The sequence below is a fragment of the Schistocerca nitens genome, chromosome 3, assembly GCF_023898315.1.
Source record: "Schistocerca nitens isolate TAMUIC-IGC-003100 chromosome 3, iqSchNite1.1, whole genome shotgun sequence".
NCBI lineage: Eukaryota > Metazoa > Arthropoda > Insecta > Orthoptera > Acrididae > Schistocerca > Schistocerca nitens.
The window spans coordinates 467,381,352-467,402,338 of NC_064616.1; the positions used below are offsets into that span (position 1 = coordinate 467,381,352).

The window sequence follows — 20,987 nt, forward strand, 5'->3', positions numbered from 1 at the left end:
AGCAGCAGCGCAGTTCCGGACTGAAGCGCCTAGAACCGCTCGGTCACACCGGCCGGCGAGCAAGTTGTTAACTGAAGCCCCGTTATCTGCTGTAACTTGGTATGATCCTCATTTTGAAAGTACTTTCTATCGTGTACTGTTTAAGGCCACCTATTTCATTCTATACAAAATCACTAATGAGAACCAATTTAACTATCGGCAAGTTATGCATTTTCAAGCATGAGCAACAACGTGTTTCTCACTGCAAATAAAATGACAAGATTTTAATGTAATCAGAGTAGCCTTTTGTGGAACGATGCTGTAAAATCAGCCCCTAGATGCTTACCAGAAGAATCACAATATGTCATTCCTCTTGGACACAACATAAAGCTTTTCAATTGGTCTTCATATTCAGTTCATCTTGAGAATGCTCTGTAAGCTAAGAGAAATCTTTTATTACAAAATGATTTGTACTAAACAACTTCTATATACAGTTCGTTAATTGTGTAATACATTTACAACTTTTGTGTGATATTTTATACGGTACATAATTTGGGAATTTCTAGTTCATAAATAATTTTGAGATCGACATCAGTCAATAATATGTACAATTTCAAAGCTACGTGGTTAGTACTTGGGAGTTTCCTATCTGAGAAAACCAAACACTTTAGTTTTCAATAGAGTGACGGCGATAATTCCAATGGTGACCATTAAAGAGCTCCATTTCTGGGAGGATTCGTTGTCAGTCTTTTCGGCAGGATCGTTTTCTGGCTCCAAGTCATCCGTTTCCGACAACTGAAATGATAAAAAGTACATGGTAGTTTATAAAACTGAGACTCACTTACGAATCACATCCATTTACATGTACTTCGAGATAAAAAAAAATTTTGAGATAGATAGGGTGAAGTGGTACCATAAAATGAGACCACCAATGGACAGTTTGAGTGTACGCAAATGTCTCACGTAACTGTTTAAGGAAGACTCATACTAAACGTGCAAGTCCGCCTCGGTAGCTGCACGGTCACCTAAGGGCCCCGGGTTCGATTACCAGCCTTGGAGGAGATTGTTCTCCGTTCGGGGACCGAGTGTAGTATTATCCTTACGTTCGTATCGTCAGAAATGACAGTACGCTGTTGAGATGCCTGAATGGGTACGTCGCGCAAGTCAGTAAATTAAAAATAAAGTACTAAACATGCATGGAACAGAAAAGCAGGCGATGGCACCGCAAATAGTGCTGTGTCTGCAGTAGACGGAACGTCAGTACAACGTCACTTCGCCCAGCCCAGCACTGATCGGTGAAAGTGAGGTAGTGAGATACCATTCGTGATACAAAAATTCGGAATATAGGCTCAGAGTTAAGGAACTAGTAAAGGTAAACTTTATTGATCAAAAAAATGGCTCCAAGCACTATGGGACTTAACATCAGAGGTCATCAGTCCCCTAGACTTAGAACTACTTAAACCTAACTAACCTAAGCACATCACACACATCCATGCCTGAGGCAGGATTCGAACCTGCGACCGTAGCAGCCACGTGTTTCCGGACTGAAGCGCCTAGAATCGCTCGGTCACAGCGGCCGGCTAGGCCCCAAAAACGCTTCTGTAAGTCTATACTTCCCGAGAATCGTTGACGCTGACGTCCTGTTCCGTTCCGTTCCGTTAACAGCCTCTGTGAATTTCGTTAATTGAAATGCATTGTGAAATGTATGAAGTTCCGTTCCGATTCGTCAAATGTGAATCGACCGCTTAACTTAAGGGGACGTGGACGTGAACGGCCTGTGTTTTTATGCTTCGCTTTCGGTGCGCGTTACCCGTGACCCAAAATGCGGAGTAAGCTGCGGTTTTGTACCAACACTGAATGACATTAACTGAAGCTGTACAAGGAAATTTATTAAATTGTCAGTTATAGTTCAAGAATTACAACATTTCCTCTAATAGATGGTTTTGTAACACTCGTTTCATTTCTGGTACTATTTTCTGGTGCATCATCAGTCTAACAGCATTCATACTGTGGCAGGCTGCTGTTAACATTCATAGGAACACATTATGCCTCTCGTTTTGTAGTTTGTAGTGCACCTAAGGAAACACAAAAATCTTTATTACACCACATAATTATTTTGCTCAGAAATTACCGCTAAAATTATATGCAGAATGACAAACATAGAAATTTTCTGCAATGTATTAAGCATAATACAATGAGACTATACCATTCTTCACTTGGGAGAAATTTGGTGAACATAGCTCAAACCATAGTGAAGATATATGTACCTAAAGTTCGGAAAATGTAGTTTCGAGAAAACAAGTGCTCTTGACTCACCAAATGCCTCTTTCAGAACATTCCAGCAGCATATTCTTGCTGGCCAGCTGTTTCGTTATCCTCTACACTTTTTCAGGAGTCCTTTCCTTACTCTGAACTCTTCAGCGGTGGCCTCCGCAGCCTTTCAGCTTCAACTACTCGCTGACGATCTTTGGCAGTCGGAGGAACTATCATATTATTTCCTGGTTAGATGACCAATCTGTCCGTTATTTTTGTCCTGCTAATTGCAGCATCATTGAAACAGATGACAGCATCCATAACACCTATTTTGAGTACCGTCCTTCCAACAAACACTGTTTTTGGTACTTGTTGCCACACACAACTATTGAAACTCTTATTATGATTCTGTGTGTGGTCTTGTAGAGATCTGATATATAATTTTGTATCTGCAATTCCTGTGTATTGACTTTATTGTTTGCAAGACTGTGGCAGCGCGACAGTGAACTGAAAGGAGACGTGGCTGCTGTGCAGACTTTTGCTCAAAGGGCGTTTAAGAACAAATAAACAATCTGAAAGTTGATAATGCACACATTTTTGGAAACGGTAGAAATATGTCTTTCAGATGAAGATAATTTTTTTTTCTATTTTTCAGTCATTTTCACGTCCAGGTCCCCTTAACACCGACTGAAGAGAAATAAGCAGCTAGCGACAAGACGATGTGAATTATAGAATTTTGCATGAAAGTTAGCAAGTGTGCTCAGACCAGGGCCGGTTCGAGAATATTTTTTTATTCAATCGACTCATCATTTGGCGGCCACCTCCTCCCTTTCTCCTTCTACACTTCTACCCATGTCAGTGTTCACTAGTATTTGTGGTACGCACCGCATACAAATCTTGTAGTTGGGTACCTCGGGTGCCCCTCTCCGCTTGTCGCCCCAAGCGGTGGCTCGTGTGGCTTGGGCCTCAAACCGGCCTTGCCTCCGACGCAGATGTCTGTTCGGAATTGGAAGTAGAGACGTTACCAGTGCCCCAAACCGGTGACTCCTGATCTCGTACAGAGGCACCAGCGGAGAACGCGGCCTCTAGTGAGATAACTTGTAGCGCAGCGTATTATGTAAATGTTTGCCCTCTCCACGACTTGCTTAAATACTTTTCTTTAACATAACTTATTGATAATAATAATGTTTTTTAAAGGCTTCGCCTAAGTTTAATTGCCGGCCGGTGTGGCCGTGCGTTTCTAGGCGCTTCAGTCTGGAACCGCGTGACTGCTACGGTCGCAGGTTCGAATCCTGCCTCGGGCATGGATGTGTGTGATGTCCTTAGGTTAGTTAGGTTTAATTAGTTCTAAGTTATAGGCGATTGATGACTTCAGAAGTTAAGTCGCATAGTGCTCAGAGCCATTTTGAACCTAAGTTTAATACAGTAAGAATCCCGTCTCTCATAATGCGAAAATGATGAATGTTGTAGGATTATAGCTTAGTCTGTTTTCTTTCGCACCAAAGAGAGTTGTGCAGCGCACGGGGTACGAGTGATACAGGAATGTGTAGAAACTATACTTACAGAGGGCGGTAGGTTGCTCTGGGCAGCAAACCTACCATAAATGCAAGTGGTGTTTTATTGTAGAAGGCTGGTTCCACACTCATGGGCCACCCCGTGATCAGGAATATTAGCATCATTGTACTAACAGTGGAAGATTTTTTTAAAAAAAAAAGCTACGTTCCAAGCGTTAGGAGAGCTATAACCTCTGTGGAGCTGCTTTAGAAAGGAGGCGCGCTTCTCTACTGTAGTAAATGAAGCTCCTAGTAACACGATATCATGGTATCTGATGTTGGATATGGCTCTGTCATTTGATTTACACTTGTAGTTTTCTGTTCTGGTTCTACTAATATTGACTAGCGATAACTTTAGCTTCTTATCAGAATGGGTATTGTGCTCATAGGACATACTGCATCTGAAATTGCGCTAACACTCGACATTCACTGAACCATCCTGTCAATTGCTGCGGGAAGTAGTTTATGAATAAATTGTGATGCGTTGTGAATAGTGCAGCAGAAGTCCGTAGTTATTTCTGAACAAGACCAGTATCGGAATTGTAGGAACTATCCGAATCCCTGCTGACGAATCCAGTTACGTGTATTGACATTGACGGGTTATTTGGTACTGACCGGCCGACGTGTCATCCTGTGTCAATGCCGTCATTCGGATGCGGTAAAGAGAGGCACGCGATAAGGACACCGCTCTCCCGACCGTTGTCAATTTCTTAGACCTTGGAGCCGCTACCTCTCACTTAAGGACTTCCTCAGTCGACACCACGAGGCTGATTGCTCCTCATTCCACTCCTCCCACCAAAGGAAAATCCCTGGCAGTGTCGGGAACTGGACATTCAGACACGCGGAACACTTAGGATGTGAACAATACTGATGAATGAGATATAAAAATTACAAGAGCTGTCAGATGTGTATCCATCTGGATAGGAAGAACTATCGTCCATACAGTATGGGAACATTTGCCCAATCATAATATTAAAGCAATACACTTTCACGCTAAAATGATTAATTTTGTCCACTAAACTGGGCGTTTCTCTGTCCCTCTACGAGATGCCGTGACCGATGCCAAGATTTCGCGAGTTTCGAGCAATTCTCTAAATTTCTTGACCATTTAGGCCTCTTGTTGCCCTCCGTAGCTAATAGCCACTCTACAGCTCGTGGCGAAATTTTGCAAAACTAATGTTCAGAAAAGATTCCACGGTCCCACAGGAAACTTTCAGAAAACTTGTACAATTATAGCTTTCCGTACTGCCTTTCGATACGAGTTTACGACTATAGAATTGGGTAAGCTGTCCTTTCGTTGTAACTAAAAAAGAATTATTTTCGAATGTACACTGCCTGACAAAAAAGTGGAGCACATAGAAGAAGAAGAGGAAACGGAAAGAAACTCCATAGCTGAAAGGGTGTGTGATGTTATTTCGGTGGTCATGAAATAGAATCACATTTACAAAGAACATGATAGTATTAGCCCACTTATCAGTATGACCTTACACTGATTCGGTTGGGAAGTGTGTCATAAAGCCGTTGTATCATCTCCCGAAAAAACTGGTTCGCAAATGTTGTAACTGGTCCTTGATATCGTGGATACTGGCAGTGGGACAGAGATGACGTTCCAGCTGGTCGCACGCATGTTCTATTGGGGACAGATCTGGAGGTCTTGCTGGCCACAGGAGTACCTCAACATCACACACACTTCCTAGACACACGTGCCATTGCATTGTAATCAGAATAACACAGGCACTGCAATGCCGTATTTATCTGCCGATATCGGGCAAGCGACTTTGAAGTACAACGGTTGACCTGTACTGGAATATACATAATGAATGTACGAATACAGATCGTAGACACATTATTGATGACATATGGATGTTTGTGTCCTGCTATGAGTCGTGCACGGATAGCGAAATTGTAAGACGACCGCTCGCTATAAGCGGGAAATCCGGGTTCGAGTACCGGTGCGGCACAAATTTTCATTGTCGTCATTCCATTCTACAGCTGATGGTTGTCATTATTCGCAACTGCGAATACATTTAATGTACACGTGTCATTTGTGGACGTCCATTGCGATTTTGAAAAATGGTAGCGCTATACTACCGCATGAGAGGTTGCGATGTGCCAAGTGTACAGTAGGGCGATCCTCCCTTGTAATGATCAGAAGTGGTCGATCAGAACTTTGAGGACGCCGGACGTCTGTGATGTACCGCTGTGCCGTCAGAATTCCCTCTAGCACTACCGGCCATGACCTCCGATCATACCCCAGACCACGATGCCTCTGCAAAACACTGTAAGACTATGACCTCTCCGCAGGTCCTCGCCATACGCGCTGACGATGATCATCGATCACAGTGATCACTCAGCATCTGACACTCGTTATATAAATACCCTATCGTGCCTGGTAACAACACCTAACACGAAAAACGCTAAGTTCTCTCTGTCGCCAGTATAAGATAGCAGCCTCAGTTTCATTAAGTTATGGCTCGGTTGTGAAACAAATGTAAGAAAAGTCTTGCTGGGGATAAAATGCCCCGTGACTGACCAACTGTAAGGGCTGTTTTACAGTTTAGAGAGAAAGTCTTTTGAACTTCCAGATTCAGCCTCTTTCTTGCCGAGCTCTTGAGGGTGAATACGTATTTTCCATGTAGTCGGATATTGTAAAGGTTTGGGTCTTAAATTCAATTTAGAAATTTGTTATTAATATTCTGAACCGAACAACAATCGTATCCCTCATATCACTGTACACACTTACAAGTAACTAGAAGCTTTTTTCAGCTTGACATTCTGCCTGGCCGGTGTTCCCAGTCTATATTAAGGGATCTATCGTAACTGGGGTTCCATGATAATACTATCATCATAATTTACATGTACGTCTCCATATCTGAGCTGTCAAGGCGCCATACTGACGTGTGGAAGACTCAGGTTCAGTTCCCGTTGCTGTCATAAATTTTTCCTTTTGTAGATGACTGAAACGGAGTAATCTCAGCCTACTTGAATGGAAAGTAGCGGCTCTAAAGTCTGGAAAGCTACTAACGGCAATGAGAGCTGTGTTCTGACCCTATGTCTCTCCGTACGATCCGTACGATACCCAACGACGCCAATTGGCAGATGAAGACACGTCAGCCGCTCAAAAACACGTGGTTCTCTGAACGAGATTGCGTACTTACATTTTTAAATGAATTTATAGCACCACTCATGTTTTTGGTACAATTGACTCTACAATCTATAAACTGCCTTTTTTTTAGGCAAGTATTATTCTTACCTGAACTGTAAAGTGATGGAGAAACCTGAGGTTGTGATAAACACACTCAGCTGCCGTCATAGCCTCTCTAGCCTGTGTAGCCAACTTCTTTGTAATGGGCATTTTTGAAACGGGCTGATGCTGCTTTGGTACACTGTCCAGCCTCAACCGCAGGTAGTAGATAGTTTCGTACTGCTGATAGAACCGCCTTTTCAGTTCTTCTATCTTGCTGAGGCCATCCTTCAGTCTGTAAAATTAGATATGTTTAACATTCGTCACTGTTAAGCTAAATGGCGGTTTAGAACATCAGGAAAAAGGAATGACATAGTACTTCCTCCAGTGACGACGGAATTACAGATACTGACGTTTTATGTAGGTATGATACTCATCCGGTCGCTTGTAGAACTTAATACGATTTATGGCGCTATTAACTAGTTCTCGAGCCACTGCAGCCTCATCGTCAGATGAAGCTATTACAGGAATGTTATTATCTGAACTATGGGCGCTATTCAGGTGTATGGTAGAGGTATTACATGCGATGTAATGGGGTTACTAAAATTTCTGCCATCGATACTCATCAGCGAAAGACGCAGGAACCTAAACTCAAATAATGTTCATCCACTTGTTCACTTGAAGTATCTCACAGGCTATTACCGCAACACAACAGACAATCTTTTAACTCAGACCCTAATTTTAGAACTAAATGACTGTAACGCACTGTTTCACATTTGTCATTTAAATATATAAAATTTTAGTGTACAGTTTATGTGTTTATGAACTTATGAAGTTTAAAAAAATTAACGAACCGGTATCATTAAGGTATTCAACATGATTCGTTAACATCATTATGAACAATTATACTTTTTTTAAAGAAAATGTTGGGATTTATGTCTACCCAAAAATCGGTATTTCAGTTTAACATAACATACTTTAATTATAAGCAAACATGTTTGGTAGACAAATGAAAGTTATCAAATGGACTATAACAACCAAGAATATTTTAATTATACTTAACTCAAATACAGTACTTTCCCAAACAATGAGCCCTAAAATGAAAGTTTAAAATAATCTTACTGGCTACTGTGTGTGCGCCTACAGTTAATACTGATGAAGCTACTTACAACATCTCCATACCTTAGTTGTCTTAAAATATAACTATCGATACTAAGCGAAGAAACAACATTGAGTCTATCTTCTGACATGGAGATTCGGAGTCTGTTTGTGATAAATTTTAATTCTGAAAATGGCTTTTGACTGCTGTTTTTGACCTATGTCACAGGCAAATTCTTAAAGCGGCTTCGATATTAGAGAAACAACTTTAGACTTTTTCTTTTTGAGGTAGGGTTTGTATATCCACCTCTACTGACTAATTATTTTTTCATTTTCCTCATCTTTTTTTTTTAAATCTGTGGTAGAAAACCTTCAACTAAATTAGTTGTTTCCAAGTTTATCGTCTAAGAAATTAAGGCATTGTTATACATCTAGTAAAAAATGTGAGCTACTGCAATGATTTCTTCGTTGTTGACAAACCCAAAATGGAAACCAAGTAGTTTGTATGCTCCAAGCCTTTGTCACAGGGCAGGTGTAAAGCGTTCTATGGCAGGAAGGAATGTCTTGGTTTGTAATTTTTCTCGTAAGGTCACTTCTACTTCAAGTGCTTCGACACAATCATGAGCTGATAAATACACGTTTGTTTTGCTCTTGCGCTGTGTTTCACTTTTCTTCTAAGCCAAATGAGCTAACTCAGTAACCTTCACATCATATAATTCAAAGTTATCCCTTTTCGATTCTATGAGCCTTATTATGGATGCCAGTGCTGATGCACCCTTGTTCACGTCCAGGTCAGTATTCTGCAGAGTTTCATTGGTTTGTATCATCCCAAAAATCCAAACAGAGCCACGTTTTCATTTTTGACATCTGGAAAACAGTGAATCAGTGGGTAATACTTCCAACTGGTGCTAGAACACAGCAAACATGATCAGTATAACATCTCTGACACTTCGATGCGCAAACTTAGAGAGGTAACACATGATTTCTCTAACTCTTCTATGTCCTCTGAAATTTCAACAAAAAAATGAGTTATTTTTTTCTTTATAGGCACGAGAATTGATTTTTCAGTTTCTGCTTTTTCAAGCAATAGGTCAGAACTTTGCACCTGTTAGCCGAGGCTGTGATAAGTACATAAATTTCTTCCAAAAAGTCAGAAAACCTCATGGTACTTAGGCAGCACCTGGCTGCTGCGTGCACTACAAGACTGAGTGAATGCCCAACGTAAGGCACCCATACTGCTAAAATATTTTCTGCAGGAAATTTACTTTGCGCGAATTGGAACTCGCTTCATATCACAAAAATTCCAGTAACCATTCTTTCAAAAGTCTTAGCAATTTTGCCAACTGCAAGGCCACATGTCGGACAGGGCGCCACTGGGGAGTTTGATGCGATGGAACGCAGTGTTTGAGAGGCGAATGTTGACTTAACTCATATGAACCGTGAACTGAAAAATTCAGCGAAATAAGTCTATAAAAAATAAATACATCTACGTCTGTTATGATTACAGAGGGCCAACACCACAGAATTAAGACTAAGTCTTCTTTACTTAAATTTTTGTGGTGTGGCCCCTAGACTTCAGCGTTGATACCCTGCGCTTACCTGTGACTTTGCTGTTGTTCCTGATATATAACGGAATCATTTGAAATAAACTTTACAGGGATGAGGGTACTTGTGTGGCCGCTCGTGTTACGTGGTGTAAATCCTAGTGAGCACATCTGAGATTCCATAAAACAGGAGCAGTCTAGTTTTGTATTGAATTGAACAGTCATCAGCCAGGGTTTTTCCTCAATGCTTTCGGTATGTCATAAAGTTCATGCGACGACGTATTACTGCTGCGTGATACAGTATGAGTAAGTATCTCCAAGTCCATAGCTTGTGAGTTAATGCAACAACACTATCAAAATTGACAGCTAACGCTTGCAGCTATATACAGTGGAAACCCTTTGGTGGATCAATATATTGATATTTATAACTGGTTATATAGAATGTGAAGTATCGACAGACGACGCTTCACACTTATACTTAGAGAAGGTGTAACGGTTGTGATTCGTGGTCAAGAGAAATGTTTTGAAAGTTTAAGTAAAGTTGTCCGATAAGGCGTCAACGGGCCAAAAACGAACGCCTTAGTTACTGTAGCATCGCGAAAGGCAGGGATGGGCGAGGGCCGCACCAACAAGCAAGAAGTCTATCATTGGTAGCGAGGTAGCGAACGAGTTTCAAAGAGTATGTTTCTAAAGTAGCTAACGAAACTTCGAATCTTTAATTTAACACTGACAAAGAGGGGAAGGGTACACACGAATCTAAAATACTAACTATATTATTTTCTAAACCATGCGAAATGTTAAATGTAGTAAAGAAACGGGAAGCCGAAAAAACTGACCAATGGGTGGCCCGTTGGTGCGAGAAGGCTTGGAGAAAGCGACGCTAAGAAACTGCTGGGGAGACGCAGATGGACTGTTGACAGTGACATTTGCATGTCATGCCATCGTCAGCCACCCCCAACGACGAAACGTTGGCTACAGGTTTGGAGGCTCTGGCCAGTTGGAGGCTCTGGCCAGAAACACGAGAGAAATCGGATTGTAGCATACAGGCTGCACAGGGGAGTCCCATCCACAAAGATGTCAGCAAGTTATTATAATATAACTTCCTGTCACTGAGTAAAGGGCAGTAACTTCACAGAACTACTGGGAAATCATCTAATAGTGGCCATTAACGGTGTAACACCTTGGTTCAGAATTGTTTTACCAATTAATAAGGAATATAGTGAACAGAAATGGTTTCTTGGACTGCTGACTTTTCTTTCACTGAATCTTTAAATTTAGCTGACACTGGTATTAAATACCTTTTTATGGAACTTTGCTTGGGGCATAAGATTTGGCCAGGTATGACGCAGCCTGATATTGCTGCAATGACAGCTGCATCGTCAAGCTGGCGAAAGGTGAGTAGACCATACTGCAGTCACGTTCTTGGAAGATTTCGTTACTGATGTCGCTTGTTTCTGGAGTCGTCATTGAGCTCATTAGTCTTATCCTCATCATTAATAGTAGTGTAAAAGCCAGTAGAATTTAATAGTAGTTTTGCTTCTTCGAGTATAAGTCGGGATGACTTCTTCTTTGGAGCAAGTTTGGTATTCCTGCGTTGATATTTTGTCAGTTGTGCACAGTATTATCGTTGAGAGTGAGAAGCGGCTGTACATAAGAAGTTGTTTTTCGAATGTTAGCAGTGACAGCGATGAAGAGGTCTGACGCCGTAAGAGAGTGAGACTGGCTTGGCCGATCGACTACGGGCGGGCCATGGGGTAACTTTTTCTTCTTTTTTGCGGGTTTTACGATGCTGAGTAGACGGGCCAGGTACACACCCATTTTTGGAGACTGCTGCTGAGAGTCGCAAAATAGTTGACGAACGTGCTAGAGTAAGTAAATGAAAGGGGGTTGAAACGGAACAAGAATTTGGGGTAAAGAACAAATTCCTTCAGGAAAGCTGATAGGATTCTGGTTGTTACGTCACCAAGACTTTAAAACGAGTCAGTGGAAAAATATACAACGTTCCAGTGGATAGAGTGGTGAAACTCTAGCTTAAATAATAGAATGATGTAGTTTGATCGCAACAAAAGAAAGCCGGGAGGTCCCTCACAAAGAGTGAACTTCAGATTACATGTTATGTAACTTCCATGTTACAGACATTCTGTACAAATGAAGTTGTATGTTAGTTGACGTTAAAATACTTTCTAATTATTCCGACACAGCTTACTTATTTTTAATAGACTTCCTGGACAACTTTTTAGGAAAGCTACCTTCATATATTGACAGAAATTTGCTGTGGAATGTACTGAATTTCGTATTAGCATTTCATTCCATACTGGCTTAATCCCATTCCACCTATTTTAACTTGTACTTAAAACATTGTACCTTGTTCTCATTAATAAGTCACTGTATGAACTTGCCTCAGAGATGTGAGGAGTTACATTGTTTATTTACGTTAATTGCCCATCATGATCAAGTAGTCCATTAACAGTCTGGTACAAATTAATTGCTTCATCTAGAGCACTGTCTACAAAAATGTTATCAACTAGGATCCCGCTATATTGCTGCACATGAGTTGGAAATGATCAGTTTCTCTTGTCAGAATATTTTAAGAAATCTGCCTTGAAATTTCTACACATACCAAATATTTCTTCTTATCTGACAGGGACCTCAACATTTAATCTACATTTCTCACATACAGCTGCCAACGTCCTTGCCACATAGAATACAACGGTTTTTCCTCGATCACTCAACCTGAATTGAACCCAGTTAGTATTTAGATAGCTGACCACGTGCGTATGATGGGTGAAGTTGTTAGGTGGCCGTTTTAATCAAACTGTCCGGTAACTTGTTAAAAACCTGTAAGGGATAGTAAAGTTGAATTGGAATAAATTAATCCCCACCAGGTAATAAAATCTGAATTAGTTCTATTGATTTCCAACACATGACGAATTGGATATTGATCTCATACTTTAAATTACATGCATAACTATATAAAAGGCCACTGGAAAATCAAGGTCAATGCTTGTAAGAAGGTCTAGGTCTTGAAACTCCCAGGGAGTCTACCACCTACGCCATTCGCAGAACCATCCGTTTGCCTCCCTGTGTGAAGAAAGACAAGAGACAGCTCTGAAAATGGTCAGAGTGGTGTTTTGTTTAGTTGGAAGAGAGAGATGGAGAGAGAGAGGGAGAGAGAGAGTAGCCCCGAAGCCAATGCGGAGCACATAGCACATCACGGGAATGTACAGGACAACAGCGTTTGTTTTTAACAGGCCATGTCCACAGGATGCATGTCGCCTAACGCCCAGGGACGTGGAAAAACTGCTTTTGTACGAGCACTCAGCGGGAATTCCGTTAACATAGCATCTTAGAAAGTGGAACGGGAACAGAAAGTTGGGAGTTCCCTGTGGCGCATGAGACGCCGACACATAACCGGGCCACGCCAAACTACGTAAATCAATGTTTAAAGAAACGTAAAGGCAGCTCCTATTAGTTCACATGAACAATCAAGGAGAGGGAGAAGAGAGTGCAACTGTGCTTGCAGAGATGTAACCGTATTGGTCGGTGCACGAAGGAAGGCAGAGAGAGCGAGTAAAACACATATTTTTGGAGCTCCAAGAATAACAAGTTTTTTAACTGGTTAACCATATGGAATACGAGTAAGGAAGGTAAGCCAGCGTCTTGTAAGCCATCTTACTGGTCGGCACTCCCAACAATCAGTATTATACCAATCATAATTACACAATACTGAAAAACACAGAACTTAAAGTTTTTTTTTCGTTGGAAACACTCTGCAGATCGTCACTTCACTTCTTTGCTGCCTCTATGCCAGACCTCCTCTCCGGACATCCGAGGTGAGAGGATCTCACCGGGCTGAGGTTGTATTTAGACTTTGACAGAGACGAGTTATTGGAAAGGAGACAATGACTGATGTTTCAGCCACAGCAGCCGTCACTTGCAGACTCTAAATATGCTGAGGCCAGTCGTCACAGTGAAGCAAACAGTAGGGAATGACGTAGCTTACTTGACGATATTCAGTAATTCCAGTTTTAATTTCAAAGACTTACTTGAATTAGGAGTTCAACATGCTACCAACTCCAGCAATAGATGCACAAGCAAATCCTTCTTCAGTATTTTCTATCTCTGGCAATTACAGTACGACCTTCGTAGACGTAAATATTTTTTTTCAGATACGTGTTAACTTTGAACTGCCATTTCAGATCCTTCATCCAAGTTAGCCAAGGTATTTTTTATTGATTTTAGCAGCAGTTAAATATGTTTTCTTGTGAGATGTTATGCAAGGAGATAAAGATTGTAATAAAGTAAGTTTATAATGATCACTGTTTGATTTTGTAGTCAGATGCATTCCTCGATCATCGATCTGGTAATTGACAATTTACATACCTTAGATATCGCAGGGCCAAATTCATTTATTTGATTAAAGTACCCAACTAAAAAACCCCATCCACTCAATAGGCAAGTAATCAAACAGCGTATCGTTACACCATTGAGTTAGGGATACGCAAGACATCGAAGAGACGTCTGATTGAAAGATCTACAGCATGCGACACCATTAATTATTATAAATATCTGGAAGTTTCCTAGAGAGGATATGTACATGTTATAATTAAAAGAGATGTACTCTGCAGTAGCAACTTACAAGCACATTGCTGCTAGGCTCTCTTCTACATAAAACTTCTTGATTCAATATTTTTGACTCTGTGTACAACTTTTGAATACAGAGGGTACACAAAAATATGGATACATCAAAACACCACACATTATGCCTAATAAGGCATAATAATAACCGTCGGCATCCAAAACAGCTCCCAGTCGTCTTGGAACGGATAAATAAAGTTTCTGTATGGTTTTCAAGGAAATCTTATACCATTCTTCCTGCAAAATAGTGCCAAGTTTAGGCACTGATGATGTAGGAGGGGAGCGATCACGCAGCCTTTTCTCCAAAGTAGAGCATAAAGGCTCAATAATATTGAGGTCTAGTGACTGTGGTGGCCAAGCGAGACGCGAAAATTCATTTTCCTGCTCAAAAAACTTGTCCGGGACGATCTAGCTGTGTGTCATCTTGGAACACAGTATCACCACTGGGGAACGAACATCGTATCATGGGATGGACCTGATCAGCCAAATTAGTCACATAATTTTAGGCTGTAATGCGACGTTGCACAGTAATCATGGGGCTCGTGGAATACCACGATATGGCTGCCCAAACCATCACGGAATCCCTACCATATTTCACTCTTGGGACGTAAACTCGGCCAGAAGTTGGAAACGGAGTGAAACAAAACCCATCTGACCAAATGACTTTCTTCCATTGCTCCATAGTCCAGGTTTTTTGGCTTCGGCACCACGTTTTCCTGTTACGGTAATTTGAATCACTGATATGTGGTTTTGAATTACAGTTCACCCTGCCATTCCATACTTATGGAGTTCCCTACGTGTTGTTTTGGCGCTGACAGAGTTCGCGAGTGAGGCATTCAGTTTTGAAGTGATTTTTACAGCTGTTGTCCTCTTCTTGTTCGTCACAATCCTCTTCAATGACTGTCCCTTACGATTCCTCAACACATACTTTCGTCCCCGTTGTAACTTTTTCCGCTTTTCCTGAATGTGGTATAAATCTTCGATATGGTACTTCTTGAAACACCAAACATTTTGGCTATCATCTTTACAGATGCACCCATCATTTTTGGAACGTAACCTACGACGAGCTTAGAGACAGAAGTGATGACACTTTCCGCAGGACCATCATTTTACAGGACAATGCTCAAGCACGTAGAGTGCAAGCTTTTACTGATTCGTTTGACTGATAGGGCTGCTAAGTGCTATACTACCTACTGCACTCCCCTGACTTAAGCCCTCGTGAGTTCAACTCGATTCATAAACTGAAGGAAACACTTCACGACATTCGCTTAAGAAGTGCTACAAATTCGTCGGGTAATAGACCACGCCGCTCGAACTGTCAACACAACTGGCACTGCTAAAGAGTATCCTACGACTTCCACATCGCTGGCAACGGGATATGCACAATGCTGGTAACTACTTTGAAGGTCAGTAAAACTTTGAAACACGTATCTATTTTGTACGAGCTGCAAATAAATAGTTGGCACTATTAAAGTTCCAACCTTCGTAGATTTTTATATAGTGTCCGGACATGTGACTATAATAAACTTTACGTCCTCCTTGGCTAAAGAGCATTGTATTACTAGTTGGGGACTGAAATGGACAACTAATCAATGTATCACATATTTGATCCAGTGCAGGACTGTTTGAGTGTTTTAAACTCTAATAAACAGTATTTACAACCATGCGCTGTCACCTAACAGACATCTTACACAATAGTTGCTGCAAGGTTTTTAACAACATTCTGCAGTATGTCTACTGAGGCAATAGGAATTATGCAAGTTGACTGTTTTCGTGGATTCATCCCTAGAAAAGAGAACCATCTGCCTCTAAATTTAGTTGGATCTGCATTAAAGGATGATAGTAAAGTAGATGGAGTAATTGGTTGAGAGGGATTGTAATAAGGTAGAGTGATGATGCATTCTAGAGAGAGGGAGACGTTATGACAGGTCATTTATCGCACATCTAACCCTTTTTTCTGTCATCTCTCGACCTGTGTCAGTTATGTGGCACCACCTGCGTTCTACTCGCATACAATTGCGCGTTCCGGGTATGACTTAGAGAGCCATCTACCTGAAATCATTAACAGCAAATCTCTCCACACCATGGTCAGCAGAGGACTTCCAACGCATGTTGATGAAATGTGTCCACCAAACTTATGGAAAACCTATTCCAGCACACTTCTCTAGACGAATGAAGATGCATGCGAAGTGCTCCATCTCCCTGCCACATATTGGACATAAATTGAGTCTTCAGTTTCATAACTGCAATGATTTTAAGTCAGTGACAGGGATTTGTGGGGTACTGCAATTCCTGTGTATGCCTTTGCTTGAAAGTTGTTGTGAGTGGAAGAGGCTGTGTTTTAGTGCAGTCTGGGGTGTAATTTGATATGTCAAATACCGCTGCTATGCATTTGTCTATTTGCTCATAAGATGTCATTGTTTCATACATTTTCCGTTGCTGACGATCATTTTATAGGACTGATGTGAGCACAACATAATTTCTGAACCGCAATCGAATGTAAACAGTGGGCGCTATACACCTCCGGAACCTACGAGTATATAGTCATGTATGACAAATAATCTATGTTTTTTTCTCTTTGGTGTAGACGATAGAATTTTGCCTCCATAGTGACTGGGATATAAAAATTGCAGGGTGAACGTATGTCAGGTTAGGAAATATACTTCTTGGCTCTGAGCACTATGGGACTCAACTGCTGAGGTCATTAGTCCCCTAGAACTTAGAACTAGTTAAACCTAACTAACCTAAGGACATCACAAACATCCATGCCCGAGGCAGGATTCGAACCTGCGACCGTAGCGGTCTCGCGGTTCCAGACTGCAGCGCCTTTAACCGCACGGCCACTTCGGCCGGCTATACTTCTTGCATTGGAGTATTAACAGAATTGCATTCCACGGCTAATATATCGGAAACCACACTGCTTTAACATTATACTATGTTTAAGTGCAGAATCATGTAGCCTTAGGAGTGTGTGTTTATGTTCTATGATCGCTTCTCCCTTTCCAGTACGTTCTTGGTGTGGACTCCAAACACTAGAACAGCACTCCAGAATTGGTAGCACAAGTGATTTACGTAAAATGTTTCAAACTCCTCCTGTCTGGAGCTCCATCATGCATAAGCCATAAGTTTCTTCTTCTTCTTCTTAACCGTCTGTTATTATATCACCATAACGCTCTCATATGAATCTGGCTCGTATCCACAGTCTTTACAGAACAGCAGTCCCGGCATTGGAATGAGAATGCCAGTCTACGTGATTAGCGTCAGTCGGTTGTACAAGTTTGGAACACGTGTCATGGTTTTTCCGAAAGCAAAATATCGAAGTGTATTGATTATGTGGAACTCATCTCATTCTGTTCCTTCACGAGACGTCAAATGTAGCGGGTATAGTGCCCCCCTACTTCTAGTCAGTTCCAAATTAAATCGTAGACAACGTTGCAGGGAGGCTTGGTTAAAGACGTAGGAACAGTTACAAGATACATAGAGGGTCCATCTAGAGTTTAGCTCAGGATCCTTAGCCGATAGGTTCAAAACAGGGGCAATTCCTTTCAAAATAGAGGGCGGAGTGCTGCCACATGTATATAGTACTCGCAAACTAATGGAGGGCTAGGTTTAGCAATATACAGAAATTGAGAACCATGCTGCAATGTCATTGGCTGATAGCATTGCAAGATAGATGCTATGCCAGATTTGACAGGTCGTCGAGAGCAGTAGTGTGTAACTCGAGTAATTGAATAAAATGCATCGAAATTACGGAAAACGAGATAAAATTATGAAAATTGGTGGAAAATACGTTAAAGTGAGGAAAATACGACAGAAATGATTGTTATAAGGCTCTGACATCGGCAGTTTGCTCATGCATTATCGACATCGTAGACTGAGTTCGTGGTCTTACTCAGTTGGATGTTACGGTATAACGAGAGGAAGGGGATGTGAATTGTAGCTTGCTGTCGGGGCTAAGAGTGACTATGGTTTTTTTTTTTCCGGCTTGGGAATAGAGAGCGTGAAAGCCGCTGTTCTGTATTGATATTTGTGAGTCTGAAATTTATGTAATACCCACATGCATGACAATTTGTTTACAAGACTTCCACAGACACTAATTTTAAGTTCTCTGAGGCTAGAAGAGTGGACGGACTAAGGGAGGCTGCTGGAAGCGGCCGGCGGCAGCGTGGGTGGTCGGTGCCGGCGTAGTGCAGAGTGACCGCCCGAAGCGACCACAACGGCCCTTGGTCAAGGCACTCATCCCTCTCGCGAGTGCAGTCCCTAGAGCTGCCTCTTCCCACCGCGAGACGTAGCCGAGGGTCGTAGCATGCTATTGGCCGTTCTTCTTATGGAGAGCTGTTCGTGACGAATGGTCAAGTAGTTCGGTATTTTTCCGAGGAAAAGCATTTCCTAGAAATACCTTTGATTTCTGCAGACCTGAAACAGTGTGTCATTGTCAACCCAACACCGACCAAAGCAGAGCACTGCTAGGAGATGGATCTCTTTGAGTACTATCAGCGAGAGATTAGAACATGCATGGAAAAGCAGTATCCCTACCTGTGGGGGAAGGAAAGGGAGGGAGGGGTGGAGGTAGGAGGGTAGGTGAGGCTGGTCGTAAGTTGCTTAGTCTGTATACACACATTGAGGTGAAGACACACACACTGTTCTGGTGGAAGTTTTTCTTTTTCGATAGTTGTGTGATGCTATTACATTGTTTCATTTTCCTGTAGAACCAAGGCCGAGATGCACTCGTAGCATAAGATAGTCATTGTTATTGTTTTTTTTTCTTTTTTTTAAAAAAAATAGTTGCTCACTTTTAAGATGATTACATCCCTCTCCTCCTACGACACAATTGCACCATTCACATTTGACCACAGCTGTGGTATCATCTTCATCTCCTCACAATGTCTCTCCCCCCACCCCACCACCCTTTCTGCTCACGCCATAGAGCCCGCATCCAGGTTGAAAGGGGGCCATCTCTCACGTTAAAATAGAGGGACATCCGCAGTGTATTGACAAAATATGTTTCCGTGAGAAAGTCAGGTACCTCAGTATCTGACTGGAGTGGAAACGGACTTGAGGGATCATCTACAATACGTCGCCAACCGAGCACACACGAGGCTCAAAGAACTCTATTCAACGCTTAACAGGCAAAACACGCTTAATAGATGGGTAGCTAGGTCCATGTATATGACTCTTATTAAACCACTTATGACTTACTCATATAGATCCTCAGTCTCACCGAGCAAGGTGACACGGAGGTTAACACACTGGACAAGCATTTGGGAGGACAATGGTTCAAACCCACATCCAGTCATGCTGATTTAGGCTTTCCGTGATTTCCCTCAATCGCTTTAGGCAAATTCTGCGATGGTTCCTTTGAAAGGGCACAGCTGACTTCCTTCTCCATTCTTCCCTAATTCGATTGGATCGATGACCTCACTGTTTGGTCCCCTCCCCCAAATCAGCCAACTAACCAATCCTCACTCTGGGGATATGCAGTGAAAACATTTTTGCGGCACATGCAAGTCATGCAGGACAAGGTACTATGAATCATAAGCAGCGCTGCACAGTACACAAGCACCGTTCACATGCACAGTGAATTTCGCCTTCAGTGCTACATGAAATTGGAGACATTCGATTAGATCACAACTATGGGTGGAAATATGAGAAACCAAAAACATTCTTTCATAGGGAAAATGGATCACCTATGGAAGGCTGAAATATGCAATGTCTGAAAAAAAAGTGAAGACACCAGAAGACATGGTCGGATTTCAATATATCTTCGGATATGTGAACACCATTGTCGGATATGTAAATGGTTAGAACTGCCATTCTCTGTGACAGATGTTCGCGTTTGGTCGTGTTATGAGGCCTGGTAGAGTATATAACGGACTTGAAGAGCATTAGATGTTGAATGATTACTGTGAAGGACACGCAGATGCTGCATAATCATGTGAGTTGGCGTTATCTGCACCTCAGAGAATTTGAAAGTGGTCTCCATTTGGCCATCTGGTCGAATCTGCAATATCTAGTTTTATGGGGAATCCGGATCTGACAGTTGTCCGATGTTGGACTGTATGGGCACGTGAAGGTCGGCATACTCGTTGTCTAGGTTATGGTCGAACACATTTGACCATCATCTACATTCACATCTACATCTATACACCACAAGGAAGGATAGCTGTATTGTGCAACAAGCATACTCTAGCTGCTTCACACCTGCAACTGCCATCCGAGATCATGTAAAGGTATGCCTCCAACATTCTGTGACATCCTGCACCATTGGTCAGAGACTAGGAGCAGCCAGACTAAGGAACTACTGTTCCATGCGAAGACTGCTGTTGACAGCACTACACAAACGGAAATGTTTGGAGTGGTGCTATGCTTGGGAAGCATGGAATTCTGATGAATAACGTCGCACTGTATTCAGCGATGACTCACAGTTTTGCACTAAGCTGGTGACAACACTGACGAGTATGCTGGTGACCTGGGGAGGGGTCTCGTTCTTCCAAAGTTTTAGAGGTGCACAGTGGTGTTACTCCTGGAATAATGATGTGGGGAGTCATTGCATGTGACTTCAGGTCATGCCTGGTAGCGACTAAATAAACTCTGATGGCACAATGCTATGTCTTGGTCATCTTCGTGTGTAACCTCGTATGTGTCAGTAACATGATGCCATTCTTCAAGAGCACAATGCTCGTCCACCGATGCGATAATTTACGCTGAGCGGCCGATTTTTGTAATGCAATTGACCTC

At 41.9% G+C, this 20,987-nt stretch overlaps 1 protein-coding gene across 1 annotated transcript in view; it reads right to left on the reverse strand.

Moving 5' to 3' along the window:
* Window positions 1–414: 414 nt before the first annotated feature.
* Window positions 415–20,987, reverse strand: part of LOC126249280 (inversin-like) — a 123,505-nt gene continuing 102,932 nt past the window's right edge. The window contains exons 8-9 of the mRNA XM_049950934.1: window positions 7,039–7,264; window positions 415–774 (exon numbers count right to left, since the gene is read on the reverse strand). Coding sequence (XP_049806891.1) covers window positions 625–774; window positions 7,039–7,264 — 376 coding nt within the window. The 3' untranslated portion in view covers window positions 415–624. The remainder of the gene's footprint in view (window positions 775–7,038; window positions 7,265–20,987) is intronic.